This window comes from Corvus brachyrhynchos, unplaced genomic scaffold (assembly GCF_000691975.1).
Source record: "Corvus brachyrhynchos isolate BGI_N302 unplaced genomic scaffold, ASM69197v1 scaffold783, whole genome shotgun sequence".
NCBI classification, from domain to species: domain Eukaryota; kingdom Metazoa; phylum Chordata; class Aves; order Passeriformes; family Corvidae; genus Corvus; species Corvus brachyrhynchos.
In genome coordinates, this window is record NW_008236979.1 from 209,999 (window position 1) to 235,945 (window position 25,947).

Below are 25,947 nucleotides of genomic sequence, written 5' to 3' on the forward strand. Positions count from 1 at the left end.
GATGTAAAGGCTTCAACACCAGAAAGCAAATTTTAAAAATAAAAGATGAAGCATACATTATTTTTGAGTAAGAAAACCAGTATTTAAATACCTTCCTATTTTTAGGTAACATAACCCATGGATAAAGCTAATGCAGCTAACAGGATGAAATATAAAAATTTAGAGATATGAGTGCTAGGTAGAAACTCAAAATATTAGTAACTGTAATTTGAAATCAATGTGAGACAACTCCTACGTTATTTACAAAAAAAAATAAAAAGCTTTATGCCACACACACAAATGTGTAAAAAGGTGAGGAAATAATGAGCTTTAAAATACAGCATGAAAAAAATCACATTTGTTTCATTGTTTCAGAACACAAGTGCAAACATGCTCATTTTCTCTGTATTTTCTCTGCTGTTTCCTATCCTACTCCCATCCCTCTTCTGCTGTCTAGAGCTTTGATACTGCAATTAATTCCCCACAGAACAGCATGCAAGATTAGGCCCTAAGGCCTCAGCCCCATAAAGATTTATGCATATGAATGGTTCAGTATTAAGTGAAATATTTAACACCAGCACCTGCTTGATCCTATCTGAAAAGGGATCACCTTCTACCACATACACAAAATAAAACAGTGTAACTGTGATGGTTCTGCAATTAAAAGAAATGTGTTTGGTGGATCCAGTTTTCCAAGCCTTTGATAGTGGTTGAGAGATGAAGAAAATTTGCTCATGTTTATTTAGGGATTACATCCTTACCTGGACACACTGAGGATTTCACCACAGATTCTGACAGTCTATAGCCTTAGTGTAAAATTTTCACAGTTTCTTGATGACAATGCATGAATCTGACTGGGTAGGCCCTTATGGCTGAATAGGAACCTTGGGATATCCTACTCTTGCTTTGGACCCACCAGGAGCCTGAGCACTTTCTCAGCTTGTCAGGTGGAAACACACCTTAGTGCTAACTCAGCTCTGCAATCCAGTGAAACTGCAGCAGCTTTATTGACCAACACAAAAGCACCAGAGCCTATTTAGAAGAGTTTGTCATTCTCTAAAATAGCAGCAAGGAGGAACTTCTGCCATGTCTGTCCACATGTTTGCCTTTGATCACTTGGCAGGTGAACAAAAGCACATTCTAGAGCATCATCTATACTTAGCAGGAACAAAAGGACTTGACAAAATTATTACATTTATATTTGTTCAAGAAAAACTATAATCCTTTCAAAGAAGAGTCATTAACAGCTTCTTAACTGAGCATGGTCAGGAGTTGTTTTAAGCTCAAACAGAAAAAGCAATAGGGAGTTTTAAAACTATTTTCAGTACAGAAAAGGCACTAATCTTGCAATGAAGTATGCAGCAAACTAAGACACGCTGAGAAACAGATGATGATCAAACAAATGTTGACTAAGCCAAGCCAGCCTTTGAATCAAAACCTGCATTCCTTAACAGAGGGATTGCTGATTAGCGGTTAGCAAGCCAAAGGGAAGAAGCACAAAGTGAATTTAGTCTGCCGTATTTCTACATTAGTACAGAGTAATTTTTCACATGACAGATCACCATAAAAATTGGGTGATAAAGAGGGAGTGAGCTCAGACTCTCTTATCTGATGTTCTGAGAATGCTTTTCTTGATCTTCATCACATCCACAAAGGTTCTCTGCACTTGGTTCCAGAACCAACTTACTGAGGGACAGTATTTCAAGATAACCAACTGACCCTTCGAAACTCCTTTCTGAAGGGCTGGAAGATCATGCTAAACATCTGCTTCTCACACCCAACATCTGCAAGTCTCTAACATGTAGTAACTGTTTGTAAGCCTTGTAAATGGCAGAAAATTCTGAGTTATGCCTTCAACACATCTGACAGACACAAGAGGATCATCCACTATTTCAAAAGAGTGATTTTTTTTCAAACATAGGATAGAGGTAATTAGAAATTCAAGAGCTCCTCAGCATACTCTGAGCAACCATCTCATACCCATCACTTGATGTCTCTATCTTAAAAAAAATATCACAGAATAGTCTGAGGTGGAAAGCAACCACAAAGATCATCAAGTCCAATATCAAAACCTTACTCACAACAATGAATAAAACAGAAGTGTCAAATTATTCAGTGCAAATCCTTAAGGATCCTCAAGGCTACATGAAAGCAAGTTGCTGAAGTTAGCAGAAAAAACTGCTTTTTCCAGACAACATGGAAATTCTGGCTTACTGATGAGTGGTGGTTACCCATAATAGCACTCAAATGTCTGTCAGGCCTCTCAGCTACCCAAACAGCATCCCATGTAGGGATTCCAGCAATAAACTTGTCACAGTTCCCCTATGCATCCTTTTTTGAGGCTGCATGAGTATTCCATACAGTAAAATGAATTAAATTCCCTTCTGAAGTAAGTCAATATAAAAATGCTAATTTAAAAAATCAATTCCCTCACTGTTTACCCGAGATTATCTGAGGAGGAACACTGACCTACTTAAGTCAGTGGTCTCCCAGATGCTTTCAAAACAGAATCTGTAGTAAAATCTCCCCTCACTTGCCACCAGGAATCTCCCCAAGGGTTTTGCACAAGATCCTCGCGGAGACCTGTCCTCAGCCAACCCCTTTAAACCACAGAAGCTCTGTGCCCCGTGCTTAGAAACTCTCCTTCAATCAAGGATCTTGTAAATGCTCATCATTCAGTACCACCCTCACTTCTGGTATTTCTAAAGACTGAGCTGCACAGCCTCAGACTAAAACTAGACAGCCACAGAAATGAGCAACATAAGTCTTCACAGGGCTCCTGACTCCCGGGTTAGTTTGCCACGTACAGAGCTGATAAACCAGACATTTCAGAGGCACTGCCCTGTGCTGAATTGCCCATGTTGGCACCTAGACCTTAAAAACATTGCAGCATAGAAGTCAGTTTCTGAGGTGTGTTATTTCAACAATAAATAACTGTGCTCCTAAAGACCATCAAGTGTCACCATTATATGGTAATAGGACTATCACAGGGAAAGCCCTGACCAATACAGTACCCCTAAACATAGCCTGTTCCTCTGGCTAGCATTTTAACTGCTGGATAGCAAATCCTCAAATCCATCAAATCCTGTTTTGAGGTGCCTTTGGAGAAAAGAAAATACAAACGCAACGGCTTCTTTTAACACACAAGTAATTCATCAACTCTTGTTCGATCCAGCAGTAATAAGTTCTGCAAGGCTTCATTTCTATTTGGATCACTTCTTTATTTGATATCATTTTAAGATCCTGCTTCTGAACCAGATCCTCAACTAAAGCAAGGTTCCACAATACTGCTATGTAGATTATACTGACATGTGTGATACTGAAGTGCTACTAACAGCACTGAGTGGGAATTACAGAGTTACCCACCCTGCTGACACTGTTTATAGAACCTTGCCTATTATTCTCTTGTATAGCATAAGAGCAACAATCTTTCACTTCTGAACAGCTGGCATTAATAGCAGATAATGTACATGATTGATTGACACAAGGCTTCTATCATTGCTGGGTTCATATCACTTTATGATCAGCCCATATAAAATCTGGAATTATTTCTCTCATTGTTGTATCTTACAGAACAGTGTAGCTAACACACAACACAAAATGACCACCATTAATAAAATACATGATTTTTTTTCAAAAACGTCACACAGCCTCCAAAAATTGGGTCCAACTTTGAGGCAACACTGAAGCACTTACTTAGCTTTAAATCCCAGTGATTCAATTAGACTCAACAAGACACTCTGCTGAACAGAACAGGCTTAAGACAATGCCTAAGTGTTCTCCTTAGACAGATCCCTAGTGAGCCTGAAAGTTATCCAGGCTCAACGAAGGCAAGGATTAATCATTCTTTTGGGGATACTGACTGTCCTCTAGGTGGAAAACCAATTTTGTTATAAATAATCCTTTTTAAATTAGTTATGGATTGCCCCCAGGAAAAAAAAAAAAAAAAAAAAAATCCTGTTCCCTGGCTTCTCCCACCCAAAGGGCACAAGACATTTTGATTAGTGGAACTTCTTCTTTTCCCATGGCATCCATTAATTTTTCTACAAAAATAATTGACTCTCCGACAGTAGCAGGACAAATTATCATCCTACCTTGCAAATTCTTTTCTACCAAGATTCCTACCTCCCCTTTGGAAAAACATTTCTCTGCCCTAGCTTAATGTATTTTTAAACAATTTTACTATGCCAAGACTCTATCTATAAAAGCATTGCCTTTTGAATTCTCATCCAAGGGAAGCAACCATACAATTTTTTATTCCACTCAATTGTATTCACCATAACCAGCAGGGCTTTGTAGTGATGGTGCTGCAGTGATGACTTGTGTAGGAGGTGGCCAAGGATGGGATTGTGCAGGTCACTGTTGGTCCAACCAGTTCAGCAAATGATAAAACTGACCCATTGCACATCAAAACAGAACCAGAGGAGCCCAGAGAACCTCTGCAAAAACACGGACATACCAACAGGTGGTAAAGATTGAAAGGACAAACAGCAGGAGACACGAGAGAGATACCAGAGCACTTCACTGTGCACTGGCACAGATTGCCCAGGAGAGAGAAGACACTAAAGCACAGGGAAGAGAAACAAAAATTATGCTGAGGCAGGAAGGTCAGCAGGGCAGGAGAAATGCCAAGGCAAAGTAGCTGCCCCAAGAAGAGACTCAGGAGGAAGTACAACTCCAAAAGGACTGTGGCCATGTGGAAATAACTGGGTAAGGAAAAAGGAGCAACACAATGAAAGGAGCAGCAATGGACTGGTACCAGTCTGCTGCACCACCCACGCCTCACCAAAGGTGCTGAGGATAGTGAGTGACAGGGACTGGAGACCAGCAAGGGGAAGGAGAACTCTCCACAGAGAACCTGAGGTGTGTTTCTCTGAGCATGTGCTTGCTTGCTTTTATCTTCAAAACCAGAATCAGTGATAAGAACTTTGTTAATTGTGAGAAAATGAAATTGATTGAACCTCCCCTTCTCGAAACTGGGGTTTTTTTCTCACACCACTCACTGTTTCAGTTGGAGGAAGGGCTGCCTGTACCACCCCCTGAACCCATGAACTCCCATGGTCTCAAATTTAATGACTAAACCCTCTAAGCCCTCCCCTCCAGTGAGATCAATAGCAAAAGTTCTTCCATTTCTCAGTATAAAATATCTGCCATCACATCTTCAGAGAGCTGGCTCCTACACACAGTTGGGATGCAAGGAATGTATGGAATTCTGCTACTGGGAAACATTGGAAGTGGTCAGGCATGGTAGGACTGCACACTGTGCTTGCCCAACTCTTTGGATATGAGTATTTGTACCCTCATGTGAACTAAGCACTATTTAAAAAAAAAAAGTAAAATCTCCAGTAAACATGCAGTGCCTGAGCTGGCATCTCCCTGGTTATTTTTGTTTCTCTCAGTATCAATGCTGCACACCAGAACTGCAATTTGAAACCGAATATTAAAAATAAATTTAGAAAGAGAAAGTACAGAAAAGCAATGCCATAAATGTGCCAATAGAAACATAATTCCTTTACAATTCCGTTGCCTTTAAAAAGTAATAAGATGTTTACAAGATAATCACATAACACTGGATTTTCTTTTTTTTTTTTTTTTACAAGTTGAAGTAGTGAAGTCACAACACTAAGATTGCCTTGTCAGAGCTGTGAAACAAGGTAAAAGAAACTCTCTGCTCCAAAGACCTCTAATTCAAATAATCAAGGGAGACAGGAGGAATGTTCTTACCCTCATTTTACAGATTAACACAAGGAGAGATCAAATTACCTCCCCAAGGTCACCTTAAGAGCCTCTAACACAAAACTGTTCTGTTGTTTAGTACTTTAACTACAAGTGGTTTTTTTTAAACATCTACTATTATGTATATTTAAAAAAAGCCTTTTCTGTGGCTTGTACAAGGCAGCACATGCCCTTAACCAAAAAAAAAAAAAAAAAAAAAGCCCAAATGCCCAGCCCCAAAAGCAAACTGCAAAGCAGAACCAAATTTGAAACTAAGTAAACTGAAGCAAAAAGAAAACCCCAGTCCTCCCCCTGCCAATGTGTGATTGCATAATCTTGTCATGTGCTCCAAAAGCAACAAACCTGGAGACTTTCCCAGGTCACCTGGGGTTAAAAAGTTCCAAAGTCATGAGTTCAAACCGAGACTACATTTCTTTATCAACCATGACACTGAGACGGTGTTAGGACCCAAGTCCCATTACTCAACATTTTCTTGATTAACACAGGGAATAAATGTTAAGCCTACAAATACACAGAGCACTGGAGACACAAAGTTCCCAAGAGAGAACACCTTGAAATTAGCAGACAGGTAACATTTGTATACTCTTCAAGGAAAATCCCATCTAAAGCAGTTCCATTACAACAAAAGAAAAAGACCAAAAGCTCCTTTGGGGACTCACAACTCTTGGTATTGGCAAATGGAAGAGAAGAAGGTTGGAGCTACTGGAAGCATAAAACCAGTCCTCTTGGTCATAACCTGAAGATGTATCACTGTCATGCTTTATCAAAAGCGAAATAAAAACAACAGAGGACAAAATCTCTCTGCAAGCCTGAACTAGACCATGGGCCAAATGATACAGGAAATATGATACCATTTCGGTGACCTGCACCTTCTGTGTGGCTTCCTGGGAAAGCCAGCACCAGTGAACACCTACAGAGAAGTTGTGAGAACATGGAGACATGATCAAGCTCACTGCAACTTTGTACCCAGTAGGTGCCAGCACCTTCCCTTCAGCAGAATCAGTGTAAGAAGAACAGAAATCATTAAGCCTCTGTGCCCCCTTCTTTAATGCAAAAAATCTTCAACCCTTCATCTTTTCTCCTTTTATCCTTCCAAGCATGCAGCAGCATGGCATGAACAGCTACTAATCCACTTTCATAGGTTTGCCCATGAACGATCCTGCCCAAGATCTCATCAGGTACAAAGCTGATTACCAATATGCTTTCACAGACTAGCACTTGAATGCCAGGACAGCCTTCTCATTAACTACTCAAGAAATCAAGAATCAGGGCAAAATCCTCAGCTCATGTGAACTAATGGGGGCAAAAATGAAGCTGCAACACTTGTATCACACAGAAACCTGGCTTGCAGGCTCACAACCCACACACTGACCTCAACATAGAAGCAGCAAGATTGCAGATTATCCAACATAGGCTTTAAATTGCCAGAGAGAATTAATGACAAGACACACATATGCACATGTAAACTTTCTTTCTGTTAAAGGATACGAAGAGAGAAAGTCGCCCTTGGATGCAGCACAGTGATAATAATTTAGCTGAGTAACTAGATAATAAGGGCTCATAATTGGAAATAGCTAAGTACACAGAGACATGAAAATGTGGTATCAGACATAATTTAGGAAGCGCCGTTTGGTGTCAGCAGAAAACACCCTGGCCTCAGGATTTTTTTTGTGTATGAACTAACCAGGCAGACACAATATGAGCATAATGAAGCATGCTAATTTCCTAAAAACTCTTACCAACCGTTTTGCAATTCAGTGGAGTTGCATTTTTCTAGCTGAAACCAGCCCCTCCAGTGCCTACTTAACATGTCTATGAAATCACACTGGACTGAACTGCATTCTCAGCCTGTTCAAACCATAGTTCAGGCAGTGGCTGGAAGGGAGAGTACCAGCTGTATTGTACTGACTGCATTTTGCAAGAGTATCACCGTAGAGAGTGACTTTTATAGCAATAACTCCTGACCTTCTGACTAAAGCAGAGGAGGAAAAAAAAAAGAAAAACGAACCAAGACAAAACAAAAACTCAAAGAAAGAAACGAAGCAACAAAAAAAGCCCACCAAGAAACAGGAAAAAGAAAACTGAGGCAGAAACAAAAGAGTTAAAAAAATTGTTGGGGAAATTATGAAAGTAATAATGTATAAAATCAAAATATTTAACAGATACCATCCTTTCTCCCACTGCAGGCATGAGATACAAAATATCAGTAATTGCACTCCAAAACTAGAGAGAGCATTTAGCTATTTTAGTCCATTATCTCTGTGAACAGGAAAAAAAATATTTATATCCAACGTCAATATAAACAGCCATTGTAAATAATGCATTAAACTTGGTGGGGAGGGGGAAAGGAAGCAATTTAAACACAAGTGTTTTGCAGATTTTCAACCATTCATTGTCAACTTTTCCTGCCATTCTATGAATTTTTTTGTCTCCCATTTTTTACAAATCGATGGGCTTGTTTTAATTTTGTTACAGGTAAATGACAGCTCTCATGGTGTAAGATGCTAAAATTGAATTCACTGAGTATTCCTCAGGTACAGCCCCATGTAACACAGGGAATACAACCAATTGAACATCAGCTGGGGGAGGAGACAGAAACATATAAAAGGACCAATCATGCTACCCATGATTTATGTACACTTCAAGAAAACCAGCAGTCCTGTTTTAAAATGCATCTTAGAAAACAAGCACCAGTTATGATAAACTGAATGATAATACACTTATTTTTCTGAAAAGATGACTGACATAGTTCATTCAAATGATTCTGAAACCTGCACCTTCCAGGATTTGGGGTGAAATTCCTATTTAAACCATTCCTGGTGTGGCTTACTGATACTGGGTCATCAGTTCATGACTGACACTATAAAAATAATCCTGTAAATCTGAAATAAGGGATCCCAAACCTACTAAGTAGCCAATAAAATTTATGCTGGGTCACTACCTTTCATCAACAAAAATTATCAATAGACTGGACAATGGTTATGACCACAATCCTCCTGATATGAACAACACACTGTGGCAGGCATTTGTAATATACGCGGCATTTGTCCTGCTCTCCTCAATCTAAACATCTGTGAAGCTAATTGCACTCACTTTTTATTTACAACATTAAAAAAAAGTCTTAGCATGGGTGTTCAAAGCTGCAAAACTGCTCACTCTTACTCAGCATTACTACTTCTTATTTCTGTTTCTTCCCTGGTTTGAATTTACTCCACATTATTTTTAGAGAGTCCTCAAAAGTAAAGAACACAGACGCCCCTCTTCACAGAAAAAGAGACTGAGTCTGAATCTATCTGTGATAATGTTATGCCCCCAAACCACATCCAGTACACTCAAATACAACTCAGAATGTATCTCACATCTTAATAATACAATAAATGACACAGACCAGTATTACTGCAAGGAAAGACCCCACAACCATTTCTAAACTCTTTAAACTAGCAAATTCTTCTGTAGGAGTCTTAAAATGTTACTTACAGGCAACTGAAACTGATACCTAATTTACTGCTGCAAAATTCAAGCATTTTGCAAAATCTCATATAATCCATTTATCCATTAAAATTTAAAATATGCCCTCTCAAGTCCAGAATTGAGTATATCAATGTTTATCTTTAAAATGTTAAACTAGCTGCCTCAGTGGTCAAAACTACTTGAACTGTAGCAAATACAGGTAAAGAACTGTCAACTTGGGTTAAATCACAGAAAAAAAACCCCAAACAAACATGTACACACAGAAGGGAGCCTGCTGTGCAGACACACTAAATTAGGTGTGTTCCAGATTCTACCCTTATTAAAGCAGGTACAGGGATAACCAATGCAATCCACTGCAGGGTTTCACACACCATTTTTATAGAAAGGAAAACAACAACTGCCAATCACAGCATGCACATCTTAAATGTGAAGGTTTAAACCTCAGGTGACTGTGGCTGGCACATTAGCTTTCAGCTCCAGTCTATCAATAAACATAATTACCTTCTTCTTTCACCATGGCAAACAATTTTTCTTCGTAGTGGAAGAAGCAAGAATTAGCTTAAGTAATTTAAACACAATCTCTTTTCCAGCAGTGTTTGGCTGAGGTGGATTTAAAAAAAAAAAAAAAGAAAAAGAAAAAAGGCAGCTTATTCCAGATAATAATCTCCCCTGGTCAGATTTCCCACAAAGTCTGATCAGGTCCGATTGCTCATCACTGTCTCCTTCCTTCTTGTGCCTCTTCTCTTCCACTGTGGTCTTTTCCGATGGCTAATGGCAGCTCATCCCCTGCCCGTGCATTCTGCCCCTTGTGTTGAAAGAACCAGCTACAGCTGCCGCTGGGGAACAAATGCTGGATTCCAGCGTCCCTCATCTCCAGCCCCTGACACCACCTTGCATTCCTCTGCCCTCGCACAGCCGAGCTGCCGCTGTAATTTGCTCCCGAATGACTGGGAAGAGGCTGCAAGGGAGATGTGAGGGAGAGCAGGAGAGCTGTTCCAACGCACACACAAAGATAAAGTGGTATTTATGAGTTTCCTATTATTTTATTTACTCAAACTGAGCCAGGATCAAGAGGGGAAACAAAGATGAGCACAGGCAAGTGCTGAGGCAGGCTGCAGCACAGTGGCTTTTCTGTGGTGAGCAGTTTATCCACTCCCGGATTTAGCTTTAAAGCAATTACTAGACCACAAAACATGCTAATAAATGGTCTCTCAATGCCTACTGACCATAGAACAGATGAGGGTAACATACAGTCTGTGGAAGATGGGAATGCCTACCTATTCTCTACTTCAAACAACAATAAAAATAATAAAAAGGAGAACTGCCACTGCTCAGTGAGCACCTGGGTTCTGAAGCATAGCCAGGCAGTACCACAGACAAATTTTTGCTGTGAGTCAAAGTTAAGTGCTGTATTCTGCAAAACTAAATAATTGTAAATTATAACTCCTCCTAAGCTGTTCTTTTGCAGATGATAGCCACAGGTACTCATGGAACTAAGACAGAAGATGGAAGTGTATTGAAACAGCAGCACTGATACGGGAATTTCACCCCCCAACACATCCCCAACAAGACAAAGCACCAGTGTTGAATCTGGGCATCAAACTGACCTTCCAATTTATGGTTTTCCAGGCACTAAACTCTACTGAGAAAAGACTGGTCAATAAACTAATGCTGAAAAACAAACAAACCAACCCTTTAGAATATTGTCAAGTCTCATCATCATACAGCAAGGTTCTGCCTTCTATTAAAAGATGCAGGTCAGAGTCAGGAGAAACAAAGCTTTTCTTTTACAAGCATACTTTTATTCCCAGTTATGAAGAAAAGATTGGAAATATGACTAATCAAAATCCTGAATACCCCTTAAAAGCCACAAATAAATACAAAATGACACATACATACTGTCAGCATCAAGATTTTGGAGAACCTCTATCACTACTACTATTACTTAATTCCTCATTTTAGCTAGCCACCAGTGACTTCCCCAAACTAAACCTATGTCATTCATGCCTTTGCCTAGAGAGTAAATTTTAGTATTTGTGGTTTAAAGGCAGAGAAAATGGCAAATGGAAATGAACTGACTTGTCAAAGACAGAGGTGATCTCAGTAGCAGAGAACTGGGTCAAATATAAAGATATTTTGGGCTAAATTATGGACAGACTCATTGAGCAAAAGCTTCAACTTGACCACAGCTCAGTGCAAAATGTGCTTTATGTTACATGATGGAAGTGAAATTACATTAATACTGCACTCTATATTTACAATGCTCACACCTCCACAAGGGAATTCCTTCTCCATGCTACTCTACGTAGGGAGAGAGATATTAATGTAAAGAAACAAGCTGTAGGCATCAGCCAGACAGAGCAGCAGATGGCTGATACCTGCTGCAAAAAAATCAGACCACGCACACAGTGTTAAAAATATTTGCAGTAAATAAATTCTAGATGTTTTGTACAAATGCCACCCAGAATAACAGGAGCAAATTAAACAAGTCAGTCTGCCTCATCCGTAAGGTATCTCTTATTCAGTGACATTCTTCAATAAATAAATCACTAAGAGAGTGAGAGAGAGAGCACCAGAGATACAGGCACATGCATGGAAAAAAATAGTTATTCTATTCTGACAAATCTAGGCTGGATTTCTATTGTTAGCAGTCCAACGTGTAAGAGCAGCACAGCACAGGCAGTCTGACATTCTTGCTTCTATGACTCAGTGTGTTACTATTAATAGCATTTGAGGCTCAAGTGGGGAGCTGGGCTGAACCCCACCAACACGGAGGCATAAGCCGTTACGTCACATTTCTGACACATCAGAGATGTCAGGTTGTAACTCAACCTGGCCGTGTTCTTTTTCAAGCTGTATTTTGTAAACAAGTTAGGGGACAGCCTCCTGAAAGGGGCACATCTGACCTTCATTCATAAATATTTGATTGGATGTGCAGAGTGTGCCTATGGACACATACCCAGGGATGCTGTTAACCCCTTCCTGTGATCCTCAGACACTCTCAACAGGCTTGCAATGATGATCATTCATTTTTCTGTTCCAGCAGCTGCTGACACAGAAGCTGCTTGTTGGTATGTGGACTTTCTGTTCTCTGAGTACATTCCTCCATTTTTCACATGTGCTAGAGATTAGCACTGCTGTATCTCACATCATTCAGCCAGGAGAGCTGCAGTGGTAGACTACAGCAGCATGCACATAAAATGAAATTTAAAAATACAGGCTGCAGTAAATTATGCTGGAGATTTAGGAGTCAAATATAATCTACTCCAGAGTAAAGACATATGAAGAGGAGACCTTAGTATTGTGAATAAAATCTCTTTACACCAGGATGGTTTTTGGTTTTAATCTCATTGTCTTAAGTCAAGGCTAAAATTTTTACCCGGCTGTACAACTCAGAATCTACTCAGATATCCTAAACTAGAGATGAAAAAGGAATAGACAGCATTCTAGAAACAATCCCCTGGCACTTATTGTTATTTAGAAGTGCCTATTTCAAAGGAAAGCAAAATAACTTTTTCTTTAAATACCTTTTGCGCTGTACAAGCTAAATAGAGTCTCCCTTGAGCACAGTGTGGGTGGAAGAGTCACAAAGAGTACACTACAGCTAAACAACATGCTCATGTTGCTGGTGAAAAATATCTTGTGCATTCAGCGAGAGGCATGAGAGCCATATGGAGATCACTCCACAAGGGAAAAAAAGGAAAGAGTTAAACCAATTTGTTTTGCTTTTCATTGTACCTTGATAGTATTGAAAAAGTATGAGTAAGATACTAAGCAGTTTAGCTACGATTTAAGGTTTGTTATTCTCATTTTAAAAGCTGGTGTTCATATTTTTATCTTGCATTCACATTCTTCACAGATGAGATCATGGCTTAGAAGTATCAGCACACAGTTTTTGTATAATTTCTTCAAAACTGACTGATATCTCCTGTTCAGAAAGAAATGAGGGGGAAAGGCAGGTAGAAAACAGAACAGGAAAGGGGAGAAGTTGCTCCATTAAATAATATCCAGGAAAATATTATCTGTTTAATGTCCTTGCTTCCAGCAAAAAGCCTGGAACAAACAGTTTTGACAAGAAAGGCTGCCCCAGGCTTCCACAGCTTAACCACTGTCCAGCCTAGGTCAACTGAGAACCATCACTTCTATGAAGTCTCCATTACAGCATTTTGCAAAATGCTCCCTTCTCCAGGAAGGAAATGCCACTCTCTTGTGACCTGCTCTAATTGTTACCCTGACTTAACCGTGCCTGTTCAGACAAAAACCAATAATGTCAATATGGGATTTCTTGCAAAAGCCCTGTGACCCAGCAGTGGTCCCAGTACCTTAATGGGCAAGCCTACAGATCCCAGTTTCAGCATTCTCAAAAGCTACATATTAAGTATTTCCTGGCTTCTGTTTCTCCTGGCCACACCCTCCTCCAGCGACCTGATGTCTCTCCTTCGGCCACTCAGACAGCTGGCCCATTTTCCATCTTTTGGAATCAGCTCGAGCAGCAGTGCTCCTGCAGGATTGCAGCAAAGAACCAGGCAGGCAACTGACTGGGAAAGCTGATGGTGCTGGTGGAGTTCTCCAGATTCACCAGAACTCAGTGAGCAGAATTTAGGCAGTACCTGACAGAACTGTTCCCCACACCAGGTGTACCCCGAGTCTTCCAAGCCTGCAGGAGAAGTTCTTCTCTAAGTCATCCTCGAGCCTTTCCAACCCTCCACACAGTTTTTGCTCTGTAACAACTTCATCCTGCAGCTTGTGCAATGGCCTGAGGCTGCCAAGCCCTCCTCACCCTCATCCATCACCACACTGCCCTGTGTGGAACCAGCAGGAAGTTAGGGAGCTGTGAAGGCCCCACAGATTGACCTCCCCACCACAGACCCTCTACATTGCCCTATCACAAGTTTTAACAGTCTAGAGGAATATGGTTCTTTCTCAGCACATACTATGGTCCTGCCATCCTACACCTTGGGATCACATTGTCCCTACTGATAAGATTGATCTTCAAGCAAATAATGCCTGATGGCCTGGATTCTAACCACTACCTTTCTGCTGTGCTGGGCTTTTCCTTGTACCTGTGTCATGCCATTTTCAACATCATCAGTAGGTAATATTGGTGTTTAAAATCACATCATCTTTCTTTCAGAGTAAACAAAATTAAAATTCAGCAAATACATCAATCACTTGATTCAGTAAAATGCATAGTGTAATCGTTCTGATTTGCCAGGATTTGGGGGTTTAGTGCTTTTTTTAGAAATAGAATAATTTTGTGTTCTTTCAAATCAGACTCCTCAGGAATAAAACATTTGTGAGGTTGTGATCTATTAAAAGGTCTGGATCTCTTAAAACAAAATCTGATTTTCTGAGATTCTTGAAAGCAGGATTTTCTTAATAGGCTGCTATTATGTAGAACAGTAATAGTCTGCAAAATATAAATAGTAAAACTAGTCTAATCTGTTGCAAAACAAAATAAGAAACTAGCATACTTGTCTGTTCTAAATAATAAGAAGCTTAACACAAACAGTTATGTAAAAAAGCACCTGAAACCTTCACATTATCTTTAGAAACAGATGAGAAAAAATGGTTACATTATACTGCTTTGCCAGTATATATAATATAATATACTCCAAAAATATGCAAATGGGTAAATCTTCTGACTGCAGGTATGTATAAACATTTATCTCTGAACATACATTTATGTTACTGATGTAACAACTGGCTTCCAAACAGCTTATGCTATTGCTAATGCTCAGAAAGAAGATCATGCTTTCTTCACACCTGTGTGAACTTTTACAGTATGCAGACATAGCTGGAATTAAATTGAGATGTGGTACAGTAAGATGAGTACAGACAGTGGTTTAAACTTCGTAATTTTTTTAAAACTACCATATAAAATCATCACTATTCACCTGCTATAAACTGAATTTATTGAGCTAAATCATTATCACAACCAATACTTTTGCTGATAAAAATATTATAACCTTCACTGACAGTCACCACAGTTACTGCTGAAAATTGCACGAAGGCAGGAATCCCCAACAGGAAAGCACACATGAAAGTGTCATCCTTTACTGTGCATGTCTAAGGTTAAGGAGATTTGATATTGAAAATCCACTTCAGAATTGGATTAACCATGCAGAACAAACAAAACCCACAGCCTGTCTTGGGATTTTTTGGCTCAGAAAAAAAACAGGAATGCTGTAAAGACTCTCTAGTCTTAAGAACTTCTCCCTGAGAGGTCCATGCAACACCAGATCGAAGCAGCTTCCTGCCAATCAGTTAATTTGCAGAGTAAAGCAACAAGTTCTTTGTTTTGCAGTGCTGAGAGATGTGACAGTCTCTCCACTAAGCACTAACCTTTAGTGTTTGCCTCAACTATATGACATCCAGCAAAGCAGGCCACAAGTCCATGGTGCCTTGGGATGAGGCAACCCACGAGGTGGGCATTGGAGACATACCACCCTTACATCAATTGTCACTGTGCCAAATGACAAATTCCTCCTCTTCTGATTCCATACTAAACCATAAATAGGACTCTCAAAAGAGGCACCTGAATCTGCCCTGCAGATGTATCTCTCCCAACAAGGATTTGCCAGTCCAGTGTCCTATCAAATGAACAACAAAGGACCTCAGAGAAAACTAAAAAGATGCTATCTAAGTAAATACAATTTGGCTACGTAGTGTAATATTAATATATTCCAACAAAATTTTACACCAAATAAATTTTTATCACCTTACTCCAGCTTCTGGAATTTTTCTATTTGTGGCTGTGATTCTATCTGCTAGCTAGGGAGGTGACTTGTTTCAGCATGGAAAAACTTTACATATTTGAACTTTTCTCTTAAATTATTTGTTGCCATTTCAATAGTAGGATCATCATAAAAGTATTAAGCAGACATACAACAAATTGAGAGTATGCATAACTGATTCCAACTTCTGCACCAACTGGAATTTCTGAGACAACTATAAAAGCTGTTTTGCTGCTGCTTCATAGGAAAGAGTCACATATTTTAAAGACAAGTTTGCCAACTTAAAAAATAAACAATATGGCATCTTCCAAGTACCGATGTATACGGATAAGCTAGTATGGTTTGTGGTTTTTGCATTTTACAGTTTAATGTTTCCATGTTTTACATTGAAAACTCCACAGACAGCTGCACCATCTAATTCACATGGTAACAAATCAGCGATGAGCATCCCCTGGTCCCACATGTTTCTGCATCCCACCATAAAGACTCACTCTTTAAAGGAAAATAACCCAAAAAATTTAGAGCAGGGTAACGCAAAAACTGTAATCACAATTATCCGTTTAATATTGTTTTCTTTTCCTCTCAGCTGCCCTGTGTCTGCATGACCTGGGTGAAGAACATTCCTGATTCCCTTTCCTCCTTGCTCCTCCCATTAACTATTTGACCACAGAGATCTACCAAGCATCTCAAACTAAGAGCCACTTCTAAGATCTCTGTATACAAAGAGACAACCCCACCTCTCAGGCATGAAGGAGAAGAAGGAGCAACAGCCATTAGCACATCTTTTCCTCAACCCATGCATGAGGGACGTATGGGAGCGCATTAAGCAAGGGAAGCCAGATACCAAGCCTCTCTCCCACTCCTATTCCACTCCCTCCATGCTGCAAAGTCAAAGCTGCAGTGAGTGAGAACGGCCATTTCCTACACCTTTCTCTCTGCTCAGAAATTTTGCCACAATTTCACCTTTTGGATAAGCAGAGCAAGACCAAGGAACAGCTTTCAGATGAGAAGAAACGATTTCCACCTTTTTCCCACCCCAGTGCCGCCAGTGTTTTATCCACTGTCAGAAAGCCTAGAACTTCTTCAGCTTGGAGGCAGCTTCCATTTCAGATTGACTTGAATCTGTCCTGCCTGCAAGAGGCCGTGTCGGCTCTGAGCACCCCAGACCACAGGAGGAGGGCACCCCTCTCTCCTGCCCCTTGCAGACCTGGAGGGGAGCCACCCCTGCTGTCCTGCTGCAACCCTGCCCAGGAAGGGGAGGGCACTTCTCTCTGGGTTGTTTGATTAAAATACCAAGGTTATGCAACTGCAGATGACGGACACAAGAGAGGAAGTCTCCATCAGATACAGAACAAAAGCAGGACTCCCTATAAACAACACAGGGGAAGTAGCCAAAATGTGCCCGTTCCAGCCAGAGCACCCACTGGCATTATGGAGTTACAGAGCAGGGGAGATCTTTGCCTCAATTTCCCTTACAATCTTCACACTGCTGCTATTGCCAATTTACACACCACAGAGGAAATGACAACATTTTCATTATTTCTTTGAATTTACAGCTGATTTAGCTCACCTTTCTTGCTAGCGCCTATTAACAGTAGGAACTGCAATTTCGTTCTTGTTTATTGGATTACAGATAACAAAGAATTTAGGAGAAGGAGCAGGGAACCCTACAGAGGTGAATTCAGTTGCTCTAAACGATGCTACCTTAATGCAGATTAATGCTAAACCACTGATTTACTACTAAGCCAATTAGCTTAGATTGATCTGAACATTGACAACCACTTGCCAGAATTCTGAAACAGGAGCCAAGGGCTATGAAGCTGTTAATTGCTCTAATATTTTAAGTAAAAATGTGGCAGTGACTAAATTACAGTAGAGATATTGAAAATGGGCTGAACTGATCCTAACTGATCCTAACTGATCCTACCCAATCTTCATTTTACATTTCATTAAAAACCAAAAAATCAAGCTAACTGTTCATACTTTGAGAACCAAAGATTATTACAAGCTAACACAGATGAAGTTTCAGCTATATTTCTTACTCAACACAAAACCACTACTCAGTATCTTCCACAAGGATACTTCTCTCTGCTTCTCAGGACAATACAAAAAACATCTCCATTTGAGAATCCCTTACTCAGCTGAAGATTGTCTAAATCCCTCAATTATCACCACTCTTCTAGATTGAGCAAACCTAATTCCATTAATCTTTTCTCATAAAGCTTTTTTCCTAATACCATTCCCACTGCCTTCTACTAATTTCCCTCATGATTTATCAGTATTTTTCAAAAATACAATGTCCAAAGCTAGAGACAATATCCAGCAGAGTTCTCCTCAGTAACAGGAACAGAGAAAAATTATCCAGATGCTGTATGTATCTCCTGCTAACATATCCCAGAAAAAGAATGGCAGCAGTATTATACAATCTATATTTACATTATAGTAAGTATCATTATTCTCCATGTGCTTTTCAGGATCAGTGTGTATTAGTTCCCACTTCTTATCTGTGCAAGTCCAGACTTCACACTTCTAGACTCTGAAATTCAACTGCATAATTTCAAATCATATAGCTGACTTACCAGGACTATTCTGATTTAAGACATTGTCCTGCAGAAGAATGAAATAATGCTTCTAAACTTGGATTTTCACAAATTTTAGAAGTATGTTCCCTATTAAATCTTTAAAAAATATATATAGGGACTGAGGCCAGCAGAGATTGCTCACTTGAAGGAATCAATTTGAAAAGCTATCAGAAGGAAGATTTACCTTATCTGAAGGACAGGAGCAGTCTGATCAGCACCTCTCAGCATCTAAGGAGTACCACCTACTACAATCCAAAGAGAACCTGGATTTTTCTCTCTCCTATCACCACTTGTCACATTTGAGATTGCTTAGCTTTGGACACTTGATAAGTTTACACAGCACCATTAAAATCCTATGGCTGTAAGCCACATCAAGCATCCATTCTGTGAGGAACTACTACAAACACCATTAGCAGGTAAGACCCAAGATTAAAATAGGCATTATTTTTTTTTCCATTTTTCCTTCTTTCTGTCCAAGTAACAGCAGGGATTGGTGTTAAAGAAACTGCAGCCTTCAGGGTGATCTTGGGCACTCCTGGATAGTAAGAATGGAAAATGGCAATGGGATACAAAGAGGTTGTTTCCCTAACTGGAAGCTCTACCTTTCTTGCCACAGCACAGCAAGAAAACCTTACTAATGCAAGGAAGCTGATGTGTGGGAACTTAGATGTAAAACAGTGGGCAAAAGTTCAACTGTTTTATGCTGCAGCTAGTATTTTACAACTGGACCTTTCATTTCAAATCTGCAAAGCCCATTCCTCTCGAGAAGACTCTACCTCTGTGTCTTCCCTCACATCACCACGTTGATCTCTTGGACTCCTCTCTGCAAACATACACACAAAAAAATCAGACCTTTTTTTCCTCAGAACTCCACTTCTCACAGAATAAAATTGAAAAGACTCTTTCAGTTGGAAGGAACCTACAATTAATTATCTAATTCAGCTGCCTGACCAATTCAGGGCTGACCAAGTTATTAAGGGCACTGTCCATGTCTCAAACACTGACAGGCTTTGGGGATCAACCACCTCCCTAGGAAGCCTGTTCCAGTGTTTGACCACACTGTCAGTGAAGAAATTCTTCCTAATGTCCAGTCTAAAACTTCCCTAGCACAGCTTGGAACCATTTCCATGCATTCTGTTGAGCCCCATACAAATGGCCTCAGCCCGTCGATCCAGCCTGTCCAGATCCCTCTGCAGAGCCTTCCTGCCCTCCAGCAGATCAACACTCCCACCCAACTGGGTGTTGTCAGTAAACTGATTGAGGGTGCACTCAATCCTCTCATCCAGATCATTGGTAAAGTTATTAAACAGGATTGGGCCCAGTACTGAGCCCTTGGCAGCACCACTGGTGACCGGGCTCCAGCTGGACTCAAGTCCATTCACCACTGCTGGTTAGTCTCAGCTACCCAGCCAGTTCTTTTACCCAGTTAAGAGTAAATAAGATCTTGGTGCTTCATAAATTTTCCTCCACCAGTCTGATTTACTTTCTGTCTCATCACTAGACTGTTTTTATGCTCTCAGCATTTCCCCCCATGCCTTTCTCATCCTCTTAGATTGCTTCTGCCTTCCTTTACATCCAGCTGATGCAACAGAAGCAGCCACTCTCACAAGTGATGCTTTAAATAAATATGGTTACATAAAGAGTTACTAACCTCATACAAGAGGTCACTTAGGTAATGTAGAGCGTTATCTCCTTTCCCTCAGGTGTGCCACTGTCACAGCCAAAGAGTGACCACTTTGCTAGGTTGCATAAGGTGTCATTGGTACAAGTCACAGGTGACAGTATCTTATACAAGAAGCAACATCACACAGTTCCAAGACTGTTTTCTCTTCAAAATTCCAGTGCTCTTTCGCCAGCAACTTTCGAGTTTTGCTAGTCCTGAATATCAGACATTTTTCCACAGAACCCTTTATATCAGGGCTGGCCTGAGAGAATCAAAGCCCTGTGCTGAACCAGGCCACTTAGGCTAAGACAGATTTTGTTGCAGCAAACCATGTGACTGGCATTCTCTCCCAAGGAAGGACCCTTACCTCCCCCCCTAGACACAGAAGGAAAGGTGGCTCATCATTCTTTGGCCAAATGAACTCGAGAGAAATGTAGAATGAAGGTCCTTTCAGAGATTCAAGGCCACTTTTGAACTCCTTTTTTTTAAAAGTTTTCTTCAGCTTTTAGGGTGCTTTTAACTGTCAGTATGATGCCACCATTTAACTTTGTGAGACAAGTTTAACCTCCCACGTTCCCATTATTAAAGGGATGGAATTTCAGGATGCAAGTGCTAAGTAAAAGCAAGTCATGGGTTAAATGGATGATACTCCAAAGGATCACCTCCTGAATATTAAATAGCTCTGTACCTGTTGATAATTCTTGACGTAAATACGGGCCTTTCCTAATGTTTATGATTCCACTTATGATTAGCAAGGAAAATAATTACTGAGTCTCCAAATGCTTTGAACAGTGTCATTTCTAATCTTTGTTTGCAAAGCCAAATAGAAACAGCAAACTGTCCTTCAGCAGGGTTTATTAGCTGCTAAATCTTGTAGTACTTGAGGGACCATAATCCCCAAGCAGCACATGGCCTAAGAGACAGACTTACGTGTTTTGCATCTTAAAGTCACATACAGATTTACTCCCAGGCTGTTTTCAAAAGGCATTCCACTCCTTTTATTCTAAGTGGGTGTGATTCTGAGCCCAATTGTTGCAATTTAAGTAAAGCTGAGGCACCAGACACCTTGCAACCTTTCAGTTTGTATTATACATGGCACTGGAAAGCAGGACCACAATTCCCATCCTATTGAATAGTAGCACCCATACTGTAGGATGAAGGGAAAAAATCCATAGTGGTTATTTGCATTATCTATTGCAGCATAATGCTAAACAGAACCTGTCTCACTATCTTTGTGATTGCTTACACATGACTGAAGAGGTGCAAAATTGCAGATTTCCAGATTGATTTAAGCCCCATACAAATTAGAAGGCAGCTCCCAGCCTGCTATGATGGCAAGAATTTCATTGCAGTCCTGCATGGATTGATCATATAGCTGGTCACTGTTCACCCAAATAATTTTCAATTCTAAATTGTGATTTATAAAAATGCCTAATTGTATGTAGATTTTTTTCTCCAGAATACCAATGTGAAACACTGCAGGGGATGGCAAGGCAGAATGATATTTGCTTTTTCCATTTCACAGCTATATTACACATTTGCCCCATGTTTTAGCATCGCTTTCATTAAAATGTTACTTTTAAAATAAGTGATTACTCAGAGGCAGTAACTATCTGCAACAGCATGTGGGTTTGGGACAGTTCTCTTACAAGGTGACGTTCATTAGGTAAGAGAGTTGACTAGCAAAAAGCTATTTGCACAGAAGAAGAAGTGTTATATACCAAAGCAGATCTTTGAAAAATACTTGCCTACCAAATACAATCACTCAGTACTAACATTTTGAGGAGCTGGACAGAGTGACAAGCATATATCAGCTTTCTTCATCTGCTTAGTACAGACAGAATTCCAACACATAAGCACTTCAGGTTATCAAAACTGAGGTCCATAAAGCAAGTCCTAGAAGATAAAATCTTTAAAATTTGTCTGAAAGAGATTAACATTCATTGCCAATTTCTCGTTCACAGACAGGAGTTTCCAGAAAACTTTTTTTAAAAAAAATTTTAATGGACTGTAATAAATCAGTGTAACAAGCTGGTGAATTCCAGATATAAGTTCTCCCACCACTGATAGCTCTATTAAGGAATAAACTAAGGTTCAATATTAATTAAAACACAAACCAAGTTTTAGAAACTACTGGGAGGTACAAAGAGCATCGCTATGACTCCGTGCATATAACCACATTATGCTACATATTGAATGCAGTTTTATTTCCCAATTTTTCAAGCGTTATGGTAGAATTAGCAAAATAAATGGAAAGGATAATCAAAGGCATGGACTGGCTCCTGCACAAAGAGAATCTAAATAAGTTATGACTTCTTATCCAGAAAAAGGAGGCACCTGGATAAAAGATACAACAGAAGCCTAATAAATTCACAAATGACAAGGACGTGAACATAGAAAGATTTTTAATCACTTCTTCCAATCCAAGAATGAGGCAGCTTCAAATAATACTCCTTGGCAATAGGATGAAAACAAACAGAAGGGGACACAGTTTCATGTAACCCATTGGAAAGCTCTGAACACACTACTTACAGGACGCTGTGCTTTCAAAAGGTACTTTTCCAGCTTGATTACTTCTGAAGATTAAGGTCCCCTTTGTCCCAGAATGGACATATAGAGAGAGCTGGACCTATATCCACCAACTACTTTCAGATTCTAACTTGGCTTTTTATTCTTCTTTCCCTCCTCTCTGTCAGTGATAAAGTATTTCTCCACACTTGAACACACTTTCTGTCATACAGCATCTTGCCGCTACACAAAACAAGGTATCTGTAAAGCAGTTTGGCCTATTCACCAATCAAAAATCAAGATCTGATGGCAGTCTCACTTACCCAGATGCTCAGGAGTGTCAAATAACTGCTCACACACGTAGTAGTCATCTGGATTCAAGTAGGGCAGTTGCTTCAGCAAGCTTTGCTTGGGAATGAGATACAAGACATCTGCAATATCTCCATCCTCAATTACTGACATCCTTCTGACTGAATTTCGAAATTTCACTTTTTCCAGCACCAGTTCTTCACCTGAGCCACACAGCTTCCCAAAGCTGTTTAAGATGGGGAAAGATGGCATTTCTATTCAGAAGAAGCTAAGGAGAGCAACCTGTAGGGCACGCAGTCAGTCTACTAGTCACGGCACACTGCCCTTTCCAATCCTTCTCTTTTTCTCTTATCCAGCAAAGGAGATTAAGGAAGATATATTTTTAGTGATTATCTTCAAGAGATTAGAACAGTATGCTTGATCAGGTGATTGCCATCTAAAACTATTGTAATCAGTGGAAACTCATCCCTGGGAATGCAAAAATCAGAAACAAAACCATAAAGAGTATCTGAAAATCAGATTAATATTCAGGACAAGAGAAAGAATGTAACTGAATTACATAAGAGGATTAGTTTAACATCAAAAAACAGTGCTGTGTCAAAAATATTATAGAAAAGTCATCATCATCATCATAAGCTACAAAGGCACATCTGTGCATTTAATCTAGCATGGCCCTCTTCCATGCCAGGTCTGTCCACGTGCTACGGTGAAAAGGCTGTAGCAAAGGTAGAGCACATTGGTCCTCCTTTTTCAGGAATGTACAAGCACTGGCCAGCACTACTTCATAAGCAGATTTCTTTGGAAAAATCCTTTCTGCAGTTTTCACTGCCTATTGCAAACAAAAGCACTTAAGCTTTCCCCTAACCATTAAAGATTGGTTCACTTCTGCTCTTCCTCTCCACCTTCCTGTGTAGCTGACAGCAGAGGCTTTGCAGATACTGTGCCAACCCCTCCTGCTTCACTTACAAGAAGTATTTACATTAATCCAATTCCAGTGACTTGCTAATCTAATCATCTAATGAATATTTCTCCCTGGGTAAAGGCAGAGTTAATCATCAACAGGGCACTGGAAAGTCACAGGAAATTCCAAAGTGAAAGATATAAAAAAAACCCAAACTAACAAGATTCATCATCTGTAAGAGCAAGTTACAGGTAGACCCCAGACCTGGACATGCTCAGAGGCAACTTCAGACTCTCCACTCAGTGAAACTCACAGAGACAACTGTGCAACCAGTGTCTGGCCCAGGCTTTCAACTCCCCGTAACAGAAGTTAGCTACAGCTGCAAAATGACCTGGTGTAATCATTGCACTGCTTCCAGGAAGGCTTTTTTCTAAATTAGAAGGTGAAAAAGGTGAAAAAAACTCTATAGGTTTACTGAGCACAGTGAGAAACTGTCGCTTAATGCTTCCCTCAAAACTCAGAGCTCAAGTACTAACTCCAGATGGGGATAGGCTTTGAAGAGAAGACTGCTTTATTTACTGTTTCAAAGAGAAAATACCATTGCATAAATCCAGACTTTGATCATCTATTTTTACACATCTTCTATGAGGTCAATTACTTCATATTTTTCAAGTAGTATGACTTTTGTATCATCTTGAAAACAAGTGTGCAGTCAAAGTTCCCCTTAAACAGCCACATTCCTGGATTTTCTAATCAATAGAGGACACAGTAGGACAAGCTAGAATAAATCTGTACTAATTTTAATGGGGTGATGCTAATGTATATTTGAGAAGAGCTGGCTCAATAAATATAGCAACTCCAGTTCTGCCTTAGAGTATCTTGTATCAGATCAGGGATCTCAGCAAATGCCATGTTTTAAGCATTCCTCCTAGGATTTGAAGCTTTGCAGCAATTTTTCAATCTCTCCCAGATTTCTCAACCTACTGACCTGCACAGCACAGCCCCTCAGTGGAAGAGACAGCTCTGAAATTTCAAAAGCTTCTACCACTGAGGGTGGATCCCCATTCAGTGCTTGAAGCAGAGGGATGACTCACAGGAGACACTGGATGAGTCAACACAAGTATCTCTCAGGCTAAGAATGGCACTTGTTACTGGATAATTGGTGAAGGATGTTGACATCTGACAACAGCAGTGCCAACCATCCAGCCCCAGGGGCACAGTCAAGGTGGACTTCGCCCTTTGAGGAAGGCGAGGCAAATGCACACATTGCCCAGGCATTAACTCTGCTGCAGAAGTTAATCCTCAGAGAGCAGAAAATGAGCCCTGCAGAAACTGTTCCAACTGTGGCAACATTTGGTAAAGCTTGGCTGCCTAACACCCAGAAGAAAAGTCTGTCCTTCACTGGAGTTTGAACACTGGTTTAAGGCTGACTCCCCATTTTCTGCTGTGTCCGTGCTGATTCCAACCTCCAGCTCTGTTCACCAAGACAATCATTACACCAGCACTTGCAGTAAGAACGAAACCAGTATGACCTGTATATCTACTACAGAAGCACTCAGCCTGTGCCCTCTGTAGAAGAGTCTGATGTTACATCAAACAGTACAGTACAATCCAGTGTCCTTCCAGCACCAAAACACATGGAACCGGTGGGGGACGATGAACCAGGATTTAATGACCCTACCATGTCACAGCAGAAGCATCCTGCTTAATTAAAAATAAGATCCTCCTTCCCCTGAGACAGACTTTTTTAATGCTGCCCCTTTCCAGCCCTGGCTATTGCTGTCACTGTCTGAGAACTGCACCTTCAAAGACCACATGCCAGCTGCTGCTTAATAACACAAACCAATATGATTTTTGGATAGTTTTTTTTTTTTTTAAGTACACTGTTTGTCTTCAAAAGCCTCGATCCTGTCAATATATAAGATAAGGGGACGAGCAGTAGAAACAAGCAAAACAAGTCCAGGAAGCATCACAGTGGCTTCCCGACTCAGATAAAGGACTGTTTGGAGCACATCCTTGTGTCCAAGGCGAAGGACAAGGCCTGAGACAGCCTTGAACAAC

At 40.2% G+C, this 25,947-nt stretch overlaps 1 protein-coding gene across 3 annotated transcripts in view; it reads right to left on the reverse strand.

Annotated features, from left to right (window-relative positions):
* The window catches only part of ABLIM1 (actin binding LIM protein 1), a 132,600-nt gene extending 109,307 nt beyond the window's left edge, over nucleotides 1-23,293 (reverse strand). For 2 of the 3 annotated variants that reach the window (XM_017728609.1, XM_017728608.1), the window contains exon 1: nucleotides 23,000-23,291. In XM_017728609.1, coding sequence (XP_017584098.1) covers nucleotides 23,000-23,237 — 238 coding nt within the window. In that variant the 5' untranslated portion in view covers nucleotides 23,238-23,291. Of the gene's footprint in view, nucleotides 1-22,999 lie in introns of all 3 variants that reach the window. The other variant, XM_017728610.1, reaches the window with a different exon arrangement.
* Nucleotides 23,294-25,947: the final 2,654 nt, after the last annotated feature.